Here is a 24,972-nt window from a genome sequence, read left to right as displayed (position 1 = left end):
TCAGACACCATATATCTGCAACACCTACTGGCCATCCTCAAGGTGTACACATAACATATTCCATGAACCGCCATTGCGATACCAGAGCTTGCTCCCGATGCCTGTTGCTTCTCTCAAGTCTGAACCTTTAATTTGAAGTGCCATAGCAGAGAAAGGTTCCACTCACCGAAATGGATCTTATAAAAAAACCCAGTGCACAAGGTTTCTTCTCACTTCAGTAGTATGTGAGCATTTAAATTCTTAATCATACTGTAGCCTCTCTAGTGACTCTTCACACCAAGATCACAGCCTAGTTGACTCACTGAATTCTTCATTGGCTTCCTTAGTATAGTATAATTTTTTATAGACACTTTTTATTATTAAGGTTTTTTTTTATATAAAAACAGATGAAACTTAATTTTCCATTACATCCCACAGATCAATCCAGAGATGAGTGAGTTATGTTCCCCTACCAGCAGGTGGCGATAGAACACTAGAGCTCCGCCATAAAGGCTACTGTGCAGTAGACACACTTTCAGTATTCTCTCTATCTCAGCAGGTGGATGGACATCTTCTGTGCAGCTTTGGTCTAGTGCTGGCTCCTACCTTGTTTCCTCAGGACTAGTTGAGCTGGGGGCTTAGCATGGTTTTGCTGGTCAGTTGGGGTACACCTGCTGAGGCCAGGTTCCGCCCCCCCCCCCCCCCCCCCCCAAGTTGCCTATCTCTGTGGCACATGGCACTTCTTCCTCCTGTCTCTTAAAAAAAAAAAAGAAAATGCACCAGCTCTTCAATGTATTGGTCTTCTGCCTCTGTATCTTCCATGGCTCTGCCTCTCTTCCTCCGCTGCTTACTGTATGCTGGTTAGTGCTGGCCAGGTTTTTTTCTTTTTTAGTTTGCTGCTGTGGGTTGTGCTTCCTTGTTCAAGCAATGTCTGCTCATTCACCTGTCATGTCCTCCGAGTCTGTTGACGAGGCTGTCTCCGCTTACAATGCCACTCTCTCCTCTGCTCTGGACACCCTTGCACCATCCACCTCCCGTCCCACAAGGCGTACTAATCCCCAGCCCTGGCTGACCCCTTGCATCCGTTACCTTCGCTCCTGCGCCCGATCTGCTGAACGCCTCTGGAGGAAATCTCGCACCCATTCAGATTTCCTTCACTACAAATTCATGCTATCCTCCTTCCAGTCCTCACTATTCCTTGCCAAACAGGACTATTACACCCAATTGACTAATTCTCTCAGCTCTAACCCTCGTCGTCTCTTCGCCACCCTTAACTCCCTCCTCAAAGTGCCCTCCGCTCCCACCCCCCCGTCACTCTCTCCTCAATCACTGGCTGACTACTTCCGCGACAAGGTGCAAAAGATCAACCTTGAGTTCACTACCAAGCCACCTCCTCCTCTTCACCCTTCAACCCTCTCCCTCAACCAACCAACCCAGACCTCCTTCTCCTCCTTTCCTAATATCTCCGAGGAGGAAACCGCCCGCCTTCTTTCCTCCTCAAAATGCACCACTTGTTCCTCTGATCCCATCCCCACCAACTTACTTAACACCATCTCTCCTACTATCACCCCTCCATCTGTCATATCCTAAACTTCTCTCTCTCCACTGCAACTGTCCCCGACACCTTCAAGCATGCTGTAGTCACGCCACTCCTCAAAAAACCATCACTAGACCCTACCTGTCCCTCCAACTACCGCCCCATCTCCCTCCTACCCTTCCTCTCCAAGACACTTGAGCGCGCAGTCCACAGCCGCTGCCTTGATTTTCTCTCCTCTCATGCCATCCTTGATCCGCTTCAATCCGGTTTTCGCCCTCTTCACTCGACAGAAACAGCACTTTCTAAAGTCTGTAATGACCTGTTCCTTGCCAAATCCAGAGGCCACTACTCCATCCTCATCCTCCTGGATCTATCCGCCGCTTTTGACACTGTCAATCATGACTTACTTCTTGCCACACTGTCCTCATTTGGGTTCCAGGGCTCTGTCCTCTCCTGGTTCTCCTCCTATCTCTCCCACCGCACCTTCAAAGTTCACTCTCATGGATCTTCCTCCACCCCCATCCCCTTATCTGTTGGTGTTCCCCAGGGATCGGTCCTTGGACCCCTTCTCTTCTCAATCTACACCTCTTCCCTGGGCTCCCTGATCTCATCTCATGGTTTCCAGTATCATCTCTATGCTGATGACACCCAACTGTATCTCTCCACACCAGACATCACCGCGGAGACCCAGGCAAAGGTATCGGCCTGCTTATCCAACATTGCTGCCTGGATGTCCAACCGCCACCTGAAACTGAACATGTCCAAGACCGAGCTTATCGTCTTTCCACCAAAACCCACTTCTCCTCTTCCTCCACTTTCTATCTCAGTTGATAACACCCTCATCCTCCCCGTCTCATCTGCCCGCAACCTCGGAGTCATCTTTGACTCCTCTCTCTCCTTCTTTGCGCATATCCAGCAGATAGCCAAGACCTGTCGCTTCTTCCTCTTTAACATCAGCAAAATTCGCCCTTTCCTCTCTGAACACACCACCCGAACTCTCGTCCACGCTCTCATTACCTCTCGCCTGGACTACTGCAACTTACTCCTCACCGGCCTCCCACTTAGCCATCTATCCCCCCTTCAGTCTGTTCAGAACTCTGCTGCACGTCTCATATTCCGCCAGAACCGATATACTCATATCACCCCTCTCCTCAGGTCACTTCACTGGCTTCCGATCAGATACCGCATTCAATTCAAGCTTCTCCTTCTTACCTACAAATGCACTCAGTCTGCTGCCCCTCACTACCTCTCTACCCTCATCTCCCCTTACGTTCCCGCCCGTAACCTCCGTTCACAGGATAAATCCCTCCTCTCAGTACCCTTCTCCACCACCGCCAACTCCAGGCTCCGCTCATTCTGCCTCACCTCACCCTATGCTTGGAACAACCTTCCTGAACCCTTACGCCAAGCCCCCTCCCTGCCCGTCTTCAAGTCTTTGCTTAAAGCCCACCTCTTCAATGCTGCGTTCGGCACCTAACCCTTACCGTTCAGTGAATCCAGACTGCCCCAATTTGACTGCCCCTATCGGACCGACCGTTCACTTGTCTATTAGATTGTAAGCTCTTTGAGCAGGGACTGTCTCTCTTTGTTAAATTGTACAGCGCTGCGTAACCCTAGTAGCGCTCTAGAAATGTTAAGTAGTAGTAGTAGTAGTAGTTTTCCCTTCTGCCATCTCGACCCAGAGGGCCTCCCTTGTTGCTCAGTGGTGGCTTTGACGAACTCCGCACCCGTCCCACACTTTTGTCCGCCATTTTAATTCAGCGTTGGTCTTGGAGCCTGAGCTATGCTCCATCTCTGCAATGCTGCTGCCGCTTCTAGTCAGTGCTCTGTTCTCAGCAGCACGCAGGAAGCAGATTCAGGTCCTTTCTGCTGTGGTTCGATGTGTCTTCGCTCATTGGGGTCTCCGACTGTGTCTGGCAGCTGGGCGCTTCTTCCGCTCTGCATTTTTCAAGCATTTTAATACCAGTCACCCTGCCTTGTCCAGATGCCTGAGCTCTGGGGCTTCTGCTGCCCAGGCTAGCATACTCGCCCGCTCAGTTAGTGTTGGAGTCTCTCCGGGTTTAATTATGTTCATTGTATGGTGGCTATAGGTTGCACCCAGTTTTTCAATCATGGCAGACACCAGCCATATATTAAAAAAAAAAAAAAAACACGTGAGGGTGGCCATGGTTCTCATCTTGTTCTTCTGCCATTTAAGTTTGGCCATTGCTGGTTCGCTGTGTATCCCCCCCCCCCCCCCCCCCTCTTTCTTGGAGGTTTGCTTTCCCTTCTTTCCCAGGCTTCGTTTTCTCAGGTGTTACAGCGCTAGGGTTCTGTTGCAGTTGCTAGACTTCTGTTTTAGCCCTTTAGTCAGCTCTTTGGTATGTGCCTCCTTGCTGGACCTCAGCAAGCTCACTTCCTTAGGAGGCTCCTACTACTTACTACTTAACATTTCTAGAGCGCTACTAGGGTTACGCAGCGCTGTACAAATTAAACAAAGAAGGACAGTCCCTGCTCAAAGGAGCTTACAATCTAAAGAACGAAATGTCAAGTTGGGGCAGTCGAAATGTCAAGTTGGGGCAGTCTAGATTTCCTGGGTAGAGGTGTGGTGGTTAGGTGCCGAAGGCGACATTGAAGAGGTGGGCTTTAAGCAGTGATTTGAAGATGGGCAGGGAGGGGGCCTGGCGTGTGGGCTCGGGGAGTTTGTTCCATGCGTGGGGTGAGGCGAGGCGAGGCAGAAAGGGCGGAGCCTGAAGTTGGCTGTGGTGGAGAAGGGTACTGAAAAGAGGGATTTGTCTTGAGAGCGGAGGTTACGGGTAGGAACGTAAGGGGAGATGAGGGTTGAGAGGTAAGGAGGGGCTGCAGATCGAGTACATTTGTAGGTTAGTAGCAGAAGCTTGAACTGAATGCGGTACCTGATCGGAAGCCAATGAAGTGACTTGAGGAGAGGGGTGATATGAGTGTATCGGTTTAGGCGGAAGATAAGACGTGCAGCAGAGTTCTGAACGGACTGAAGGGGGGATAGGTGGCTAAGTGGGAGACCAGTGAGGAGTAGGTTGCAGTAGTCAAGGCGAGAGGTAACGAGAGAGTGGATGAGTGTTCGGGTGGTGTGCTCAGAGAGGAAAGGGCGGATTTTGCTAATGTTATAGAGGAAGAAGCGACAGGTCTTGGCTATCTGCTGGATATGCGCAGAGAAGGAGAGGGAGGAGTCGAAGATGACACCGAGGTTGCGGGCAGAAGAGACGGGGATGATGAGGGTGTTATCAACCGAGATAGAGAGTGGAGGTAGAGGTTCTCCTGGTCCTAGATACTTGTGGCCCTTGAGTGCCTGGGAGGTGTTAGCGTTTTGTGAGTCTCTGGGGGTGGTTCTGGTTGCACCCTGTTGCAGGTCATGCCTCTGTGTTTTTGATTATTTTCTGGGGTTCTAGAAGACTTACAGGGGCTCTTGGGCCCCCGTGGGGATCCTCGGAGTCCCTTTCAGCTTGGACATCTTTAGGGGATGATCCTCTTCTTTGTTGGGTTCAGTCATATTACGGCTGGTTGACTTGATTCTTCTCGAGTCTGCCTGTGTTGATGGCCTTTCACCCATCTTTCGCTAAGGCTGATTCCTGTTTTCTGGCATGCTCGTATAGATGAGCTTCCCTTTATTCTTTTGGTTGTTTATGGATCTCCTCTGTTGTTTCTCCAGCTGGGAAGTTTGTTGTGGTTTTGGGCCACCTTCGGCTTCTGCCACACTTTCCTTGCAGTGCTAGCCTGAAAGATCCTGGGGCCCCAAGGTGGGCTAGGGGCTTTGCTCCTGCTATTTGCTTTCACCATGCTGGCTCAGCCAGGCTGTCTTCTGGCTCGGTCCTGCATCTTCACTTCTAGATGCAGCTTGGTTGTAGTAGTCTGCGCACCTCTTCCCTCTTCAGCTGGCGCGCCAACCTGTTTTGTGCAGTGTGCAGATTCCGGTCTCCGGGCGGTTCCTAGCCCAGTGGGGCCGTGTGACTTCTGTTGGCAGTAGTGGAGGTTGCTCTCCTCTGTTCGGACAGTGCCGATGATAGTCTGTAGGTTGAGGGCTAGTCCCTCTGTGCGGATCCAGTGCGGCCCAGCCTTACAGCTTCCCATCATTTGTCCTTGGTGGCTGGAACATGCTTCATTTCCTCTTTTGGGGTGGCACCCTTGCATTAAGGTTCCATCTTTGGCGGACACTCATCACTCTAATCTCTAGGCTCATGTTTCTATTTTTACAGGGCTGGACTTGTTCCCCGTTTCGTTGGGAGCTGTGATGCTTCTTCCTGACATGGGCCTGCAGGTATGGGATTGTCCTACCTCTGCCTTTCTCTCTCCTTGGCTGTCAGGCTTTATCCTATCGTACAGATTGAGCAGGGTGGTAGTTGGGTCTTGTCTACCTGAGGTGGGGTGGGCTTTGTTCCACCCCACGATGTCGACCCTTGTGCCCTGGACATGGTTGACTGGCCCCCATCACGGGCAGTCAAGGTTTTTTTTTAATCTCTGCATGTCGACCCTCCTTCCATCTCTGGTGGTCAAGTATTTTCCATCCCTGGGCATCGATCTCTGGCTGTCAGGCTTGATTATTTCTGGCTGTGGAGCCTCGCTTCATCTCTGGATGTTGAACTTTGCTCTGCTTCTGGATGTTGGCCTTATCAGTCTATGGCTGTCTGCTTTCTCTTGTTTTAGCTGTTGGGCATTGCTCCGTTTCTGCAGGTCAAGCATGAATCCGCCTCTGCTTGTTAAGGCTGGCTCCATTGCTGGTTGTTTGGCCTTGCACCATCTCTGCCCATCCTGCCTTGCGCCATCTCTGCCCGTCCCGCCTTGCGCTGTCTCAGAAGATGGAGCCTGGCTCCGCCTTGGAACGCTGGATCTTCTTCTGTCTCTGCTCGTTGGGTCTGGCTCTGTCTCAGTGCATTGGGCCACGACCATTCTCTGGCCATCAAGCCTTGCTCTGTTGCTGGCTGGCATGGCGCGCATTGGCTGTCGTTCATTCTGGCTTTGACACTAGATGCTGGTCTTTCTTCTGTCATCGGCCTGTCGGTCTCTGAAGGTCCAGGCTTTCTGTGTTTTCAGATGTCAGTCTGGCTCCCTTTGGTCGTTGTGTCTTGCTTCTCACCTGGGGGTGGCTTTTGTTACATTCAAATGGCGAGCTGGGTCTGGCTCTGTGTGAGGTATCTTTATCTGTGTGGTGAACTCGGTTTGCTCCCTCTCTTTAGGGATCGCCTTGTGCCATCTGGTGGTGTCCAACATTGTTCTCTCTCTCTCTTATTCTCGTACCCCCCCCCCCCTCCCCCAGGTATGTCTCTGGGTCTGGAGTCTCACTCCGACTTTGCATAACATTCCTTCTTTTGTCTTACTGGTTCATCTTGTGGTGCTTATGTGGTCCCACTTGGGGACTGCTTCAGTACATCCCACTCATCTCTGGATTGATCTGTGGGATGCAATGGAAGGAAAAATTGTTTCTTATCTGATCATTTTCTTTCCCTTAGTCCCAACAGATCAATCCAGAGGCCCACCCTTGGATTCTGTGTATGTAGGCTGTGCCTTTGATTTGGCTTCCTCTCTGATTCTTATGGGGCCTGTCTTTTGTAGCACGTATGGAGCTGGGAATGGCAGACAGCTAATTCTGCGTGGTCACTCATTCAGAGGCAGGAGGTTTCTCCACTGTTGTGTTGCCATCTGACTGCTTTGTTATTGAAAATACTGAGAGTGTGTCTGCTGCACAGTAGCCTTTATGGCAGTGCTCTCTAGCATGCTTTCTATCTTCACCTGCTAGTAGGGGGGGGGGGGGCATAAATCACTGGATTGATCTGTTGGGACTAAAGGAAAGAAAATGATCAGGTAAGAAACATAATTTTTCCAGTTTATGTGAAAAGCTCTCTCAGGATCTATGCCAACATGGCCATATTTCACCACATGCTCCATCAGTACAACAGTCCTATGTATAAAGTAATCACAAACAATGCTGAAATACAATACTCCTCCTCATAACATCCAATGCTGAAATACAGTACTCCTTCACATAACATCATACAAAAAAATCTGAAATAGCTCACATACCTGAATCTAAGTGCCACACCTCTCGGCACCTGTTTTGTATATTTCAACATGGTGGCAAGATGCTGTGAATCCCTGTATAAAGGCTCAGACTCCCAGTCATGTGATTTCACATTCACCAATAGTATTACCATGTCAAAGAAGCCCAATCCATTTTGAGATTCAGCCCACCTGGGTAAACAGTATTCAAAACAAAAGTCCATTTCAACTCTTTGAAAGTTAACAACCTCTCTGTTTCCCCCTTCCCTACCCACTCGAATTTGCTCAAGTACACGCCAGCGTAAATCACTCAGTATGTCCCTTATTCATCCAGTGAGCGACTAAAGGTGCCTGACTGCATTCACATACTATGTGTGATTTATGTTCATTCAAACGAGATGTTTCTTCATTCTTCCTATGTATACTAAATTGCATGAACATTGAATCATATATATAGAACATTGGTGATTCACTATCTGTGTTGCACCACACTGTGAGTTCTTTTCCCATTTTGCCTGCTTTGCACTTAAGTCCCACTATAGCTGAACTACATCATTGGCAATTACCACAGACCCCCTGACTTATAATGGACGCAATGCTATCATCATAATCTATGCACTGATATGTTATATGTTAGCGTTTCTCTTGTCATGTGCCCTCTCTGATGAACTATAAGGGGCCTGTCCGCAAAACAAGAATAAACAGTTAGTACTTCCCAATATTTATAAATTAGAACCATAACTAGAGAGATGTGAATAGTATTGGGGAAAACCACTACTAATTTATCACTTAATACAAGTTCTGTTATAGTGTAAGAAAGATCCACGATGAATGAATTTCACCCTATAATTTTTATTTTTTATTTATTTGTTACATTTCTATCCCACATTTTTCCACCTATTTGCAGGCTCAATGTGGCTTACATAGTATCTTAGAGGTGATCACCAATACTGGTATGAAAAAATACAAAGTGAGGTTATGGCAGAGTAATGATCAAGTGTGATAGGCATATTGGGGGTTGTAGGAAGAAGGGTTAGGTTATGTCCAGTACGAACTTTTATCTTGTGTAGCGGGGTTTAGGCATTTAGAGGAAGAAGGGTTAGGTTATGTCCAGTACAAACGTTTATCTTGTGTAGCGGGGGTTTAGGCATTTAGGTTGGATTGTTAGGGTATGCCTTTTCGAATAGGTTAATACACTCTCTTCTCTATTGGATGTTGAGAGCGCCTTTCCATTAGTCAATACTAAAGGGCCATGGCATGGCATTAAAATTCTGTGCTCGAGGAGCAAATCCTCCATATGCACAAAAACTGACTCGCTGGCAAACTTGACCTCAAAGAGTAAGGATGAAACCTTGTAAATTTTAACAATGTGATTTTTGTAACAGGTTTATAATAGAGACTATGAATAGTATTACCCTGTTTGTAAATGCAGATATCCACAAATTCAGCATGCCGCTCACTGGAGGTAGCTGTAAACTGGAAGACTGCTTTTTAAGGGAATTAATCCACACCAAAAACTGTTGCAACAATTCCTGACTGTCCTCTCAAATGGAAAAAAAAAATCTAATGCCAAATCTTAATTGTATTTATCCTTCACATTGGTTTAAATACATTATCTTCTAATTCTACTACAACTAATGTTGCTATTGAGGGTAGGGAAAGGGGAAAATAGGTTGTTATATTTCAAAGAGCAGAAATGGATTTTTGTTTTGAATACTGTTACCCAGGTGGGCTGAATCTAAAAATGGATAGGGCTTCTTTAATTTAACATTGTGCTGCTATTTTATATAGGGATTGCCTTTTATATAGGGATTGACTGTGTCTTACTGCCATGTTGAAATATACAGAACAGGCGCTGAGAACTGTGGCGCTTTGATTCAGGTATGTGAGCTGTTTCAGATTGAATGATGTGGAGGAGTATTGTATTTCAGCATTGTTTGTGATTACTTTAATCCATATGGCTGTTGTCCTGATGCAGCATGTGGCGAAACATGGCCATGTTGGTATAGGTCCTGAGAGAGTTTTTCACATGGAATAATTAAGGTAAGTTTCAGATGTTTTTATATTTAAAAAAATGTTAATGTTATTAATAAAATGTTTCTACAAAGTTTCTATAAAAACTTATACTAAGGAAGCCGATGAAGAATTGAGTGAGTCACTAGGCTGTGATCGTGGTGTGAAAGAGTCACTACAGAGGCTTCAGTATGGTTATGAGTTTAATTGCTCACATACTATTGAAGTGAGAAGGAATTCTTGAGCGCTGGGTTTTTGATAAGATCTGTTGTAGTCTGCCCTGCTCTTTATGAATATTGGAACTTGTTTGACATCCGTGACTCACCAAAATGGACACACCTTAGATTTCATTCTCTCTTTAGTTACTACTACTCACTCAGTGACTGTTTCCTCTCTGCTTCCTCTGCCATGGACTGACCATTGTCTGATCTCCTTTACACCATTCAGAGGAGTCAGATCATTCTGTACTCAAGCCTGCATCATTCTATGATCTTAGCCATCTCACTCCCGAATCCCTTATGGGGTGTTGTAATGTTGACCACAACTCCTTCACTGATCTCTCCCTTGCAGATCAGGTCACCAACTGGAACACAGGCCTCTGAATGCTCTTCCCATTCTGCACACCTTCCATTTAACTCATCAGCCTACCCAACCCTGGTACACTATGGAACTACACCAGTTAGAGAAAGCTCTGCCAGGTCGAACAGAAATAGCACCATCAGCCCACTCCCATTTTGCTCAAAATATATAAAACCACAGCACAGTCCTACAAAACTGCTCTAACTACCTCAGAAAAACCTACTGTACCACCAAAATTTCCATAGCTCCCAATACAGCTGTACTCTATCAGGTCCTCAAATCCCTCACCTGTTTTCAATCTTCTCATGATTCTTCTAAACCAAAGCCCACTGCTCAGTAATTAGCTAACACTTTGAGAAGAAAGTTCTAGCCCTGCATATCTCTCTCTCATCAACCCCATCCTTTTCTTTGCCTATGTCCTCCTCCCCACTGTCTTATATTGTCTGCGTGTTCAATCTTCCTTCCCTCTGTCAACTCAGTAAGACCATCCTAAACTACGAAAACTACGGCACCCCATGACCCACTTCCTTCTTGGTTTTTTTCAAGCGTTTCCTGACATTTCTCCTGTACATGCATTTGATGATTTCCCTTAGCTTTTCTAAAGGAAATGGTTCTGACAGCTGGAAGACAGCTATTATTTGACCAAAATCGAAGGTCATTACATCAGCGAGCCTACAAACTTTCACCCCATAGCTAATCTTCAATTTATGGCAAAAGTTGCAGAGTCCATAGTCCTACAGATCACTGAATTTTACCACCAAAACTCATACACTTCATCCAAATCAGATGTTTCTTTTGACAGCACCACAGTACTGAAACAGCCCTGTTAGGTATTACCACTTAATCTGTTATCTTGACAAATTATGTTGTGTCCTGCTTTTGTCACTAGACCTGTCTGCAGAATTTGATCTCTTTGACAATACAATCTTACTTCACTAATTATACCGGATTGGATTCAGGGAAACTGTCCATGACTGCTTTTCCTCATACCTGCATAGCTGCTCATACACAGTACAGTTTGAGAATTCTGTCTCTGCCTCATCTGCCGCAGGAGCCCATCCTGACCCCACTACTATTCAGCATATTCCCAGCACCATTATTAACAGTTCAATCACTGGGATTCACCATGTTTGTATATGCCAATGACATTATAGTCTTGTGCACTCCTGACCCTTCCAGTCCACAGAGATCTCCAATATTAACACCAAACTCACACAAAGTAACAGACTGGCTTCAAGACAATAAACTAATTCTTGAGCGAAATAAATCCAAAGCCCTTCTTTGTTGGCGACTCACCGTATCTTACCCCCCCCCCCCCCCCCCAACCACCATGATGCTTTGTAACACCTCTGTTCCTTTAAGTAGTAACACACGAATTGTTGCCATAATCACCAATTATCACAGGTTGGTGATCTTTCTATAAGCTGATATTTAGGGCCCTGTTTACTAAGGTGCGTTATAGGCACGTTAGCACTTTTAAAGCACATTAACCATGTACGCGCGTTAACAGACGGTTAGCACGTGCGCTATTGTGGGCGCGTTAAAAATGCTAATGCACTTCAGTAAACAAGGCCCTTAATTTGCTCTATCCAATACCTACTTCATCCTCCAGCCCTCAATATACTCATACTCATACATTCACTTCTTATTAGTCAGATTACTGTAACTCCTTATATAAAAGGACTTAGAGTAAAAGACTTAAACCGCTTGCAGCTTGTTTATCATACAGCCATCAACAAGGCAAGAAAATACGATTGCGTGATTCCTCTCCTACAGACCTTTCACTGGATGCCCCTTTTTCACTGTATAACATAAACTACGCTTGATATAAACTAGAAAGTACTTCCTATACTAATAAATTCCTGTGAGGTGCAAGACCACAATAATGAGAAAGGGAAAAAGCCTCTGTGCCCAAACCTCCACTCAATATAATTATTTATGGGACAAGGAGTGGAGGAGTGGCCTAGTGGTTAGGGTGGTGGACTTTGGTCCTGGGGAACTGAGGAACTGAGTTCGATTCCCGGCACAGGCAGCTCCTTGTGACTCTGGGCAAGTCACTTAACCCTCCATTGTCTGCCGCATTGAGCCTTCCATGAGTGGGAAAGCGCGGGGTACAAATGTAACTAACTAAATAAATAAATAAACATGGGTCAGCGTTCTTCATCGGGATAAAAAAACCCTTTACTCAATTCTTATCTTGCTAAAACTTCACAGGAATACTGGATCCAAAACAATTTGTAATGAAAAAACTTAAACTTATTATGAAAAAGACTTAGCTTAAAGTTCTAAACCACTTGTGAAGACAATCGTGCAGGAGACGTCAGTCACACCGACTGTGGCCAGAGTTTCGCTATATAAGCTGTTTCAAGGCATGTAGGACGTCTACAAAATACAAAAAAATGTGTGATGATAAGGCAACAAGAAATTCTTGAAAGTGAAAAAAAAGTGCAAAACCCCCAAAAGATCCATATATAAAAGAAACTTAAATATAGTTGCTCAACAAGTACTTGCCAGTAGTTTAAATGCAATCTGTCTTCAGTTCATAGGATCCCCACTAACATGGCTGCGGCGTCTTTTCTTTATAGATTAGTCTTTCAAATCTCCTATACGTCACTTCCAGTAGATGTCACACATTCAATGTATCATTATTCATAGGCGACACTATTTAGGTTGTGTTTTTCAATATGGAAATCGTATTGAAAAGTTTCTCTTATAAACAATTGCAGATAAATATCACCTAATAATAGAACAGACTGTTTCAGAATTAAAAGAAACTTCTCCAATAAATAATTATATTGGGTGGAGGTTTGGGCACAGAGGCCTTTTCCCTTTCTCATTATTGTGGTCTTGCACCTCACAGGAATTTATTAGTATAGGAAGTACTTTCTAGTTCATATCAAGAGAGGTTGATTTTGTTGTGCAGTTCTGATACTCTCTTGTCCTCCTGTTTATTTAACACACAAACTACTACTCTTAATCTTCAAAACTAGTTTTGGATTAAAAACTGGTTGAAGGATAGGAAACAGAGAGTGGGGTTAAATGGGCAGTATTCACAATGGAGAAGGGTAGTTAGTGGGGTTCCTCAGGGGTCTGTGCTAGGACCGCTGCTTTTTAATATATTTATAAATGATTTAGAGATGGGAGTAACTAGCGAGGTAATTAAATTTGCTGATGACACAAAGTTATTCAAAGTCGTTAACTCGCGACAGGATTGTGAAAACTTACAAGAGGACCTTACGAGACTGGGAGACTGGGCGGCTAAATGGCAGATGACGTTTAATGTGAGCAAGTGCAAGGTGATGCATGTGGGAAAAAAGAACCCGAATTATAGCTACGTCATGCAAGGTTCCACGTTAGGAGTTATGGACCAAGAAAGGGATCTGGGTGTCGTCGTCGATAACACGCTGAAACCTTCTGCTCAGTTTGCTGCTGCGGCTAGGAAAGCGAATAGAATGTTGGGTATTATTAGGAAAGGTATGGAAAACAGGGGTGAGGATGTTATAATGCCATTGTATCGCTCCATGGTGCGACCGCACCTTGAGTATTGTGTTCAATTCTGGTCGCCGCATCTCAAGAAAGATATAGTAGAATTGGAAAAGGTGCAGCGAAGGGCGACTAAAATGATAGCGGGGATGGGACGACTTCCCTATGAAGAAAGACTAAGGAGGCTAGGGCTATTCAGCTTGGAGAAGAGACGGCTGAGGGGAGACATGATAGAGGTATATAAAATAATGAGTGGAGTGGAACAGGTGGATGTGAAGCGTCTGTTCACGCTTTCCAAAAATACTAGGACTAGGGGGCATGCGATGAAACTACAGTGTAGTAAATTTAAAACAAATCGGAGAAAGGTTTTCTTCACCCAACGTGTAATTAAACTCTGGAATTCATTGCCGGAAAATGTGGTGAAGGCGGTTAGCTTATCAGAGTTTAAAAAGGGGTTAGACGGTTTCCTAAAGGACAAGTCCATAAACCGCTACTAAACGGACTTGGAAAAATCCAAAATCCCAGGAATAACATGTATAGAATGTTTGTACGTTTGGGAAGCTTGCCAGGTGCCCTTGGCCTGGATTGGCCGCTGTCGTGGACAAGATGCTGGGCTCTATGGACCCTTGGTCTTTTCCCAATATGGCATTACTTATGTACTTCTCTCCTGACTACTGACACCCTACATCCCCTTTAAGACACTTAGATCTTTGATGCAACATCACTTCATAGTCCCTACCTTTAGGGAACTCGTTTGATAGCATCGGATGCTCCATTTTTTTTTTTAGTATAGGGCCCTGAACTGTGGAACAAATTACCAGAGTATTTAAAGCTACAGACATCTCTAGATCGGTTTAAGGATGATTTGAAAACCTTCCTCTTCACAGATTCCTTCGGTTGAGCCCTAGCACCCCCTCCAGTGGGCATTGGAAGCAGAGAAATCAGATAATACACTAACTCTCCCTCATGTATGCTTTCTCCCCCCCCCCCCCCCCCCCCCCCCCCCCCCCATTCTATCATAAACATTGTAGTTTCCCCTCTTTTGTCATGTATGTCTTTCAAAAAAACTTTTTAACGTTTTTTTTTAAGCCTGTAAATCACGCAGTTGGCCTTACCGATGGAAGGGATAACAAATTAAAATAAAATTATAAACATGGATAAAAATATTGGAGCAAAAATATAAAACTAAGACATCAATTGTGGTGGTGTACAAATGGTTCATGCATATATGGTGTGTCCTGTTCATTGTAAACCAACATTACTAAAACAAATCCTGTAATGTCTTATAAAAAGTCTTTTACATGTTGGTATAGATAGAAACACATTTCCTTTTGCATGTCTGGTTTTGAATGTACTCAATTCTGTAGACAAGGCTGGAAAGATCCTGATTGCTCACTCCCCTATGTACAAAAAATTCACCTGACCCCTGTTTAAGGAGATGCTGTCATTGATTTATCCGGGTAGGAATGGCTCCTATCTACACAAGTCCTGCTGACCAGGTCATACCTAGAGGAGGAGTAATCTGTTAGCTCACTACCTACCATTAGGCTGAGAATCTGGGGAACTACTACTATTAAACATTTCTATAGCGCTACTAGACTTACGCAGCGCTGTACAAATTAACATGAAAAGACAGTCTCTGCTCAACAGAGCTTACAATCTAAATTGGACAGATGAACAGACAGCTAGGGGTGGGGAAATTGGGGAACTGGGTTTGATCCCCCCCCCCCCCCCCTGTCGCTTCTTATGATCCTGGGTATGTCACTTGACTTCTATTACCCCAGATACAAAACAAAAAACAACTTAGGTTTTGAACCTACAAGGTAAAGAGAAAGTACCTGCATATATTAACTGTAGACCACTTTGGTTGTACCACTGAAAGGTGGTATAACAAATACATGACCCTTTACTGTACAAAAGTTTAATTTGTAATAATTAGTAAATGCACAAAAGTTTAATTTGTAATAATTAGTAAATGCACAAACAAAAGGCTAAAGTCTTTTTCAAATTTTAACTGACTTGTTGTATTTTCTTCATTCACTAGAGGGCCCTCTTAAACACAAAATGTATTAGGTGAAAAAAAAATCACTTCAGTAGGTATTAGATGTTACAAAACTGAGTACAGATTGAACATAAGCATTGCCATACTTGCACAGACTGAAGGGCCATCAAGCCCAGTAGCCTGTTTCCAACAGTGGCCAGTCCAGGTTACAAATACTTGGCAAGATCTCAAAACAGTGCAGTACATTTTATGCTGCTTATCCTAGAAATAAGCAGTGGAATTTTCCCCAAGTCCATCTTAATAATGGTTTATGGACTTTTCTTTTAGAAAGTTATCCAAACCTTTTTAAAACCCCACTAAGCTATCTACTTTTACCACATTCTCTGGCAACAAATTCCAGAGTTTAATTACACATTGAGTGAAGAAATATTTTATCTGATTTGTTTTAAATTTATTATTTTGTAGTTTCATTTCATGTCCCCTAGTCCTAGTATTTTTGGAAAGAGTAAACAAGCAATTCATGTCTACCCGTTCCACTCCTCTTACTATTTTATAGATATCTATCATTTCTCCCCTCAGCTGTCTTTTCTTCAAGCTGAAGAGCCCTAGTTGCTTTACCCTTTCCTCATAGGGAAGTTGTCCCATTCCCTTTATCATTTTTGTCGCCCTTCTCTGTAACTTTATAATTCCACTATATCTTTTTTGAGATGCAGTGACCAAAACTGCACACAGTTCAAATAATTCTTACATGAGAAAGGTATTTGTATTTATCATCTCAGGATAACTGAGAGTAAATAGGGAGTAAAGTAGATCACAATTTTAAATTCCTGTCTGAAATCTTCTAGCTAGCCAGGCTAGGAATTTATTTAAATACTAGTATAAAAGGCCCGTTTCGGTAGGCAATGAAACGGGCGCTAGCAAGGTAATCCCCCCCCCCCCCCCCCGCAGCATCCCTCCTGCCCCGTGCCCCCCTGCAGCCACCCATCTGGTCTCAGGACCCCCTCCCCACCAACCCTCCTCTCCCCCTGCAGCCATGCATGTGCAGCGGCCCTCCTCTCTCACCTGCCCCCCCCTGCAGCATCCCTTCTGTCTCCCCTGCCCTCCCCTGCAGCACCCATCTGGTCTCAGGATCCCCTCCCCACCTCCCTCTTCCCTGCCCCCCTGCAGCCACCCATGTCCAGCGACCCTCCCCTCCCCCCTCGGTGCATCACCCAAGCCTCTCCGCCCCGTCGCATCACCCAAGCCCCTACCCCCCCCCCTTCGGGCACATCAACCCCCTCGCCACTCGCAGCCGCCAATACTAACGCTGTCTGGCCGCTGCTGCGTCTCCTGTTGAGCAGCAGCGGCGGGTACAAAAAGAAAAAAGCCAAAAAAAAAGAGTTTAAACCTGAAACACGGCTCCGTGGACAGCCATCTGGCATTGGCTGTCGTCTCTGCAGCCGCTCCTCCTCTCTCCTCTGACGTCACTGCGCTCCTCTGGGGTCTTCCTGCAGGGGCAGTGACGTGGAAGGGAGAGGAGGAGCGGCTGCAGAGACGACAGCCAATGCCAGATGGCTGTCTATGGAGACACGTTTCAGGTTTAAAATTTTTTTTTTTTGCTTTTTTCTTTTTGTACCGGCCGCTGCTGCGCCACAGGAGAAGCAGCAGCAGCCGGACAGCGTTAGTATTGGCGGCTGCGGGTGGCGAGGGGGTTGATGTGCCCGCTGGGGGGGGTAGGGGCTTTGGTAGAGCGCTGGGGGGGAGGGTCTTGGGTGATGCATCGAGGGGGGGTAGGGGTTTTGGTGTTGCGCCGGTGCTTGGTTGTTGCGCCGAGAGGGGGGGCACTGAGAGCTGATTCATAGGCAGGGGGGGAGTAGGGAAACACGCTCCGCGTGTTTCCGTACTCCTCCCCTTGCCTGGCTCGCGGTTTTGCAGGGCAGGGGCTTGGTTGTTGCACCGAGGGGGGGGGGCACTGACAGCTGTTTTCCCAGGCAGGGGGAGGAGTAGGGAAACACGCTCCGCGTGTTTCTGTTCTCCTCCCCATGCCTTGGAATCAGCTGTCAGTGACATCACTGATGTCAGTGCATTCTAAACTGCCTAGCAGACCACCTCCGAGGGAGGCACGGTCCCAGGCACATTAGAATGTTGAAGGTGAGAATTATTATATAAGAAGAAGATTTGTATCCTGCATTCTCTCAAAACGTTTAAGTAGTAACAATAAAAAGATACCCATTTTAAAAATGTACATATAAAAGCAACACAAGCATCACAATAAATGCCCTCCAGTATTTTATTTTTATTTTCATCACTTTATATACTGTAAGTGATCCCTGAGGTGACTATGCAGTTTACAATTTCTGTTACAGGTACTTTGCACTTTTCCTGTTGGACTCGCAGTCTAAATTATATATTGTACCTGCATTTTGTAGTATTTTGCGCTTGATGCAGTCTTTGCAACTGGCACAGTAGGAGATCCTCATACGGTGTGTTGGCAGTAATTCAGGTGAGAAATTTAACACCTGGACTACTGAAGCCAAGCTCGCATCATCACAGTCTGTCATGTCACCTTCTCCTCACCCTCTACCTACATCTTTCCACAGTCTGACATGTCCTTCCTCTCTTCTTTGTTCCCTCAGCCAAGGTCTGACACCTCTTCTGTCCCCTTCCTCAACATATGTCCAGCAACACTCCCTCTGCTTGGCTCCAGCACTTCTCCTTTCCTTCCCATGTGAGTCCAGTGCCTCCCACTGCAAGTCTAGCACCTCTTCCTTGTCCTTCCTGAGAGCCCTAGTCCACAAACACTTGTTTTTCACCAGTTCCAGCAGCGGCAGCTGTAACAGACTGCCATGACTGACCCGGATCATTTCCACTGCAGCATCCTACTCAGACTTAAGCAGGAAGTTACGTCAGAGGGAGCAGGACCCTGCAGAGGGAAGGATCCAGATCAGTGTGTTACAGCTTCCAAAGCCAGCACTAGAAGGATAAAGAAGAGGTGCTAGACTCGTGGCGGGGAGGTGTTGTGTGGTTGAGGTACTGGACTCATCGGAGAGAAGGAGGGAGGTGCTAGATCTGCTGCAGGAGAGGAAAGAAGGTGCACAGAAAAAAAAAGCTGCTATGTGTGCAAGCCTGCGGCACACCTACTACTACTTAACATTTCTAAAGCGCTACTAGGGTTACGCAGCGCTGTACAGTTTAACAGAGAAGGACAGTCCCTGCTCAAGGAGCTTACAATCTAAAGGACAAATGTACAGTCTGTCAAATAGGGCAGTCAAAATGGGACAGTCTAGATTTCCTGAATAGAAGCATAAAGGTTAGGTGCCGAATGCGATGTTGAGGAGGTGGGCTTTGAGCAAAGATTTGAAGATGGGCAGGGGAGGGGGCTTGGCGAATGGGCTCAGGAAGTTTATTCCTGGGTGCTCGCAACACACTAGTATTTTGTGACAAACACCGGTTGAGAACCGCTGTTGTAGAGGAACTTAGAGCTAGGTTTTTGGGTTGCTTTTTGCTATGTGCATTTTTACTTTTTTTTTCCCCTTCTTCTTCTTTTTTGTGAGCTTTGCAAATAGCATACTGGCAAGTTGATTTGCACCAGTTTTTCTACTAGTGATGTCACTGGCAAGAGCATGTTCTCTGTCTCCATCTGCTGGCAGGATGCTTAAACCCATGTATCTGATGTGGTCTAGCAAGGTTCTAGTAAAGTAAATTTAACTGTACAACCCAGGCAGCTGCAATAATCATTCAACTATCTAACAGATTTAAATAAAGCAACAGGAACTAGCTTTCTCCATAGATGGGGGACGTTCAAGAAGAAGAGGTCATCCTATGAAACTGAAGGGTGGGAAACTCAAAAGAAACATGAGAAAATACTTTTTCACTGAAAAAGAGGTGGATGCCTGGAACAGACTTCTAGTGGAGGTTATAGCTCTTAAAACATTAGCAGAGTTCAAGCATACATGGGATAGACACATAGGCGCCTTAATAGTAGAGCAAGAGGGATAACAAAACTAGTAAAACCTGTGATAAAACGGCAGTTAGATTTAAATGGGTAGACTGTTTTTACTGACATTTTAACTGTGCTTATTCTGATTCTAATGTCTTTGATTTTTTTTATTTTGTATACTCCTACCTTGAGCACTGTAAGAAGGTGAGATAAATGACAAAGCAGTGAATACAACATACCAGAATTTTCTTGTGTCCTTATTCACACTTTTTCTGTGATCATTAAATGACAAATTATTATGCAGTTATTTTTATATTTGCTCTTATTTGGTTTTAGGGATTTACAAACTGGAATAAGAGAGACTTTAACCAGTTCATCAAAGCCAATGAGAAGTGGGGCCGTGATGACATAGAAAACATAGCACGGGAAGTAGAAGGCAAAACGCCAGAGGAAGTCATAGAGTATTCAGGTAATGCAAGTCATTTCTATCTTAAAAAAAAAAACATTGTAGGCAGAAGCCATTTTCTGTTGGCGTGTGCACATGTTCAGTGTGTTTGTGCACATCCTAGATGCTCAGAATATGAAACTAGTCACCTGAGGTACAGTCAGATTTTTGTCTACTACTACTACTATTTAGCATTTCTATAGCGCTACAAGGCGTATGCAGCGCTGCACAAACATAGAAGAAAGACAGTCCCTGCTCAAAGAGCTTACAATCTAATAGACAAAAAATAAAGTAAGCAAATCAAATCAATTAATGTGTACAGGAAGGAGGAGAGGAGGGTAGGTGGAGGCGAGTGGTTATGGTTACAAGTGGTTACGAGTCAAAAGCAATGTTAAAGAGGTGGGCTTTCAGTCTAGATTTAAAGGTGGCCAAGGATGGGGCAAGACATAGGGGCTCAGGAAGTTTATCGACATATTGTCGTCCTAATATGTGTAATCATTCCAGATAGAGAATGGCATTTCAGGGTAAAACCTCACTGGAAATAGCCGCTATTAAAACAATGCATTTAGTTGGGATTATTTATGTATTTATTTACATGTTTTTGGTATACCACCTTTAAAGCCAAGGCATAACAAAGTTGTTTACATACCAATAAAATCAGGAGAGACAGACAAGGAAGGAGTAGAGGGAAGGACAAAGGACAGAATGGGGAGGATAAGAAGGAGAGAATGGAAAAGGGTAGGAAAAATCAAGCCGAGGGAAACTTTTTAAGTAGTGGAGTAGGCCTTGGGAAATAGCCATGTTTTAATGGATTTTTTTAAACTTAGGAAGTGGTTTGACTCATGAGTAGTAGCAGGGAATTCCAAAGCTGAGGACCTAGAAGGAAAATGTGGATTCCCTAGTAATGTTGTGATATATATTGGTAGGTGAAGAAAATGAGAGGGAACGTATAGTAAAAGCAATGAAGATAGACTGGCTGGAATCTGAGTATGATAGGTTTTAGACACAAAAACCCATATCTTGAATTTCAATCATGCAGTAATTCAGTAGTATGTTTCTTGATGACCTTGGGCTTTATAGCATAGTAAGTTTTGTTAAGACAGCTATCAACCTTTTGCTTCAGCTGTGTTCTGGGAGAGGTGCAATGAACTCCAAGACATAGAGAAGATCATGGCTCAGATTGAAAGGGGAGAAGCCAGAATTCAGAGGAGGATTAGTATCAAAAAAGCACTTGATACAAAGGTATGTCTGTATCAATAATAATGTGGCATGCTGTATATGGTAACTTCCATGAACCTTGATGTATACCCACAGAGGTGATTTCTGTTTCATTAAAATTTCTCAGTAAAAACCCTAAAAACATCTTGCACAAGGCCACCTGCAGGTCCATCCTAAGCAGGAGTAGCCTTTCAAAAGGGCAGTAATGATGAAATCAATCACCTTCAAGGATAGAAGAGCTGAAACTAGGATGCATAACTGCACACAATTTAGGTTCTTAAGTCTGTATCATAAGAGAGAGAACAAATCTTATTTTTATGCCTATAGCGCATGCCATCCTTTCACCTATACAGGCTGCACTGTTTTGAGTTTGAGTTAGTAGTATCCTGACTTTTTTTCTGTTGCCGCAGAGGTGACCCTTTTGTTCAGATGTTTGTCTTTCTGTGCTCTAGATTGGACGCTATAAAGCACCATTTCACCAGCTGAGGATCTCCTATGGCACAAACAAAGGGAAGAACTATACAGAAGAGGAGGACCGTTTCCTGATCTGCATGCTTCACAAACTAGGATTTGACAAGGAAAATGTGTATGATGAGCTCAGGCAGTGTATCCGCAACTCTCCCCAATTCAGATTTGATTGGTTCCTCAAATCAAGAACTGCTATGGTGAGTGCTTAATTTGTTTTCTTCTTTTCCTGGTAAGGTCGCCTCCCTCTCAGCTTCCCCCACTTCATTCTCACTACCATCCTTCAACTCCTGCCACCCTTCTTTCATTTAATAGAATAACTGAAGAGGAAACTGTGCATCATCTTTCTTCCTCCAAACTTGCTACCTATTTGTCTGATCCCAATTTTGACCCATCCACTCAGCTCTATCTTCTTCTACTGTCATCCCTTCTATCTGTCATATCCTCAATCTTTCACTTTCTACTGTAACTGTTCCTTATGCCTTCAAAAATGCTGTCATTACACCACCATTCAAAAACCTTCACCAGATCCTACCTGCCCTTCCAATTATCGTTCCATCTCCCCCCTTCCTTTCTTATACAGGATATTTATACAAGATATTTGAATGTACAGTTCACAACCATTGTCTTGACTTTTTCATCTCAAGCTACTCTTGATCCACTATAATCCAGTTTTTGTCCTCTGTATTAAACAGCCCTGCCAAAATCTTCAGTGACCTGTTCCTGGCCATATCAATCAGTGTACCTCATGGCTGTGTTTTTGGAGCTCTCCTCTTCTTTCTCTGTATTTCTTCACTTGCTGCTCTGAACTCCTCCCATGTAATACCTCCACCCCCAACCCCAGCCCATCACTTCCATTAAGGTCTTTTTAAAGAACAGTTTTACAGTAGCTGTAGCGATCCGATAAGTGTTATACTTCAATATTATCTAAGATATATCTGCATGTTATGACCCCTGAGGCAGGCACTCCATGCCGAAAAACAGTTCTGTGTCAGGCTTTATATATGTTTACAAGTACCAGAAATAAAGTGGTTTTGCTATTAATGACCACCTTGTGTCCTTGGTTCATCTCAAGCCTTCTCCACCTTCCCACTGTTGTTTGCTGATCAGAGCTTACAGGACTTTATCCAAATAAATTATGCTGTCAATTTATGTTGTATGTTTAACCCTATTAGGTATGTAATTTTGTAACCTGTTCTGGCTGTTATCGGGAGGATGGGCTAAATAATAGTATTCATCCCTGAGTACTAATAGAATTGAAAAATGAACTTGCAGAACTGTTAGTAATATGTAATTTATCTTTAAAATCAAGCATGGTTCTGGAAGGTTGGAGGGTGGCTAATGTAATGCTGATTTTTAAAAAGGGTTCCAGAGGTGATCTGTGAAATTATAGCGGACATTGGTGCAAGGCAAAATGGTAGAGACTATTATAAAGAATAAAATTACTGAGCATATTCAAAAGCATGGATTAATGAGACAAAACCAACATGGATTTAGTGAAGGAAAATCTTGCCTCACCAATCTATTACCTTTCTTTGAAGGGGTGGACAAACATGTAGATAAAGGTGAGTCGGTCGGACTGAATGGACACCTGAGCTCTTAGCTCCCGCACTTCCCTGCAATTAATTTGCAATAAATGCAGCTATCCGATACAGAGTTAAATTCTGATTGTTAATCGGGACTCGTGGTGAGTCAGGACTTGGGATGAGTAAAAATATAGCGAAGCAGCATAAAGAAGGAGAACATTGCTTGGTGAGGCAGATGGCGAGGGGCCTTTCGCGGCATGTGTCGCCTGCGCGGGGTCGTACTGAACTCTCGTTTTGTGCGATTGACAGAAATGACGGACGAGCTACAATACAAAATTGACGACTTAGAGAACCATGGACGGAGACATAACCTCCGATTTTTGAGGGGTCCCTGAGAATGGTGATAAGGAGGATATCCCAACCATTGTGCGAGTGCTCTGTGGGAAAATTCTGGGGGAAAGCCAAGAGCCTGAGGCAGTTGTGCTTGATCGTGCGCATAGAGCACTCTGAACAGCAAACAAAAACAGACCCAGAGACATTATTGTGAGGTTTACCTCTTATGCGTTTAAGGAAAAAATATGGCTGAAAGTGCGCCAAATGCCAATACTGGACTATAACGATGCGACAGTATCAGTTTTTCAGGACCTGTCATCATTCACCTTAGCGCAATGCGGCCAGTTCTGGAGATCTTGCAGAAGGAGAAGATTTCGTATAGGTGGTCCTTTCCTTTCGCCTTGTGTTTTGGGTTCAACGGTAAACAGGTCAAGTTTTGCAGGCTAGCTGAGGCTTGGAAATTCCTGCACGAGGCAGGCTTGACGGCTTCGGGGGTGCCTCCAGCTGAATTGGCCTCATCAACTAGAGTCCGGATGCAGAAATGGAAGTGAGTTCCACAGAAGGCTAAGAAGCAGGGGGGCCAGACCTGACTTTGTATGTTTTATTTATCTACTTCAAGATACATTTACGTTTGATGCACAGGACGACTTGGAACAGTCAATGAATTTTACTTAGTTGGAGGAGTTAGCTGATAAGGTGGATCTTAGTTTAATGATTTTCTCATTGAAGTAAATAGCTAGTTCATCTGCCAATGGGATATCTTTGTTAGTTAAGTTAACTGGTGAGGTGTCTAGAAGATTATGTACAAATTGGAATAATTTGTGTAAGTCTTTATAGTTTTGTCCTATTTTGGAATTATAATATGACCTCTTAGATTGCCTGATGGTATATTTGTATCTTCTTAACATTAATTTCCATGCAGTGAATGTTTGTACGTCTTTCTTTTTGTTCCAAGCACGTTAAAGTCTCCTTGTTTGGGTTTTTAGTTTTTTCAAATCGTCGTTAAACCATGGGAGTGATTTTTTTCTTTGTGATATTCTTGTTTGTATTGGTGCTATTATATCAATATGTCCCAGTTTAAAAGATATTGATTGGAATCTGTATGTACTGACTGTTTATTCCTGTAGAACTCTTGCCAGAGTAATACTGTATCAATGTGACCTCTTGTGGTGAAAGTTTTTCGTTCTTGATTCTGGATCAAATTTTTTATTCTCCATTGCATGGATATTTTTAGTTTGAAGTGATCTGACCAGGGTACTTCTGTCCAATTGATACCTTTTATTGTAAAGGTTTGATCAGGAATAAATTTGTATGTAATGAGGTCAAGTGCATGACCTTTAATATGGGTTGATTGAGTATTTATCCAATTGAAATTCCAAAGCTGGAGAAAATCTTTGCATTCTTGTGTGTTTTTAGCATTATAGTCCTCTAGGAGCAAATTTATATCTCTTAGTTTAAGCAGAT

At 44.3% G+C, this 24,972-nt stretch overlaps 1 protein-coding gene across 1 annotated transcript in view; it reads left to right on the top strand.

Moving 5' to 3' along the window:
- Nucleotides 1-24,972, top strand: part of SMARCA5 (SWI/SNF related, matrix associated, actin dependent regulator of chromatin, subfamily a, member 5) — a 234,468-nt gene that overhangs the window by 185,979 nt on the left and 23,517 nt on the right. The window contains exons 18-20 of the mRNA XM_030192240.1: nucleotides 19,858-19,990; nucleotides 21,090-21,208; nucleotides 21,637-21,849. Coding sequence (XP_030048100.1) covers nucleotides 19,858-19,990; nucleotides 21,090-21,208; nucleotides 21,637-21,849 — 465 coding nt within the window. The remainder of the gene's footprint in view (nucleotides 1-19,857; nucleotides 19,991-21,089; nucleotides 21,209-21,636; nucleotides 21,850-24,972) is intronic.

The sequence above is a fragment of the Microcaecilia unicolor genome, chromosome 2 (assembly GCF_901765095.1).
Source record: "Microcaecilia unicolor chromosome 2, aMicUni1.1, whole genome shotgun sequence".
In the NCBI taxonomy this organism is placed as follows: domain Eukaryota; kingdom Metazoa; phylum Chordata; class Amphibia; order Gymnophiona; family Siphonopidae; genus Microcaecilia; species Microcaecilia unicolor.
The sequence above is the reverse complement of the archived record's forward strand: the minus strand, read 5'-3'. Positions and strand labels throughout refer to the sequence as shown.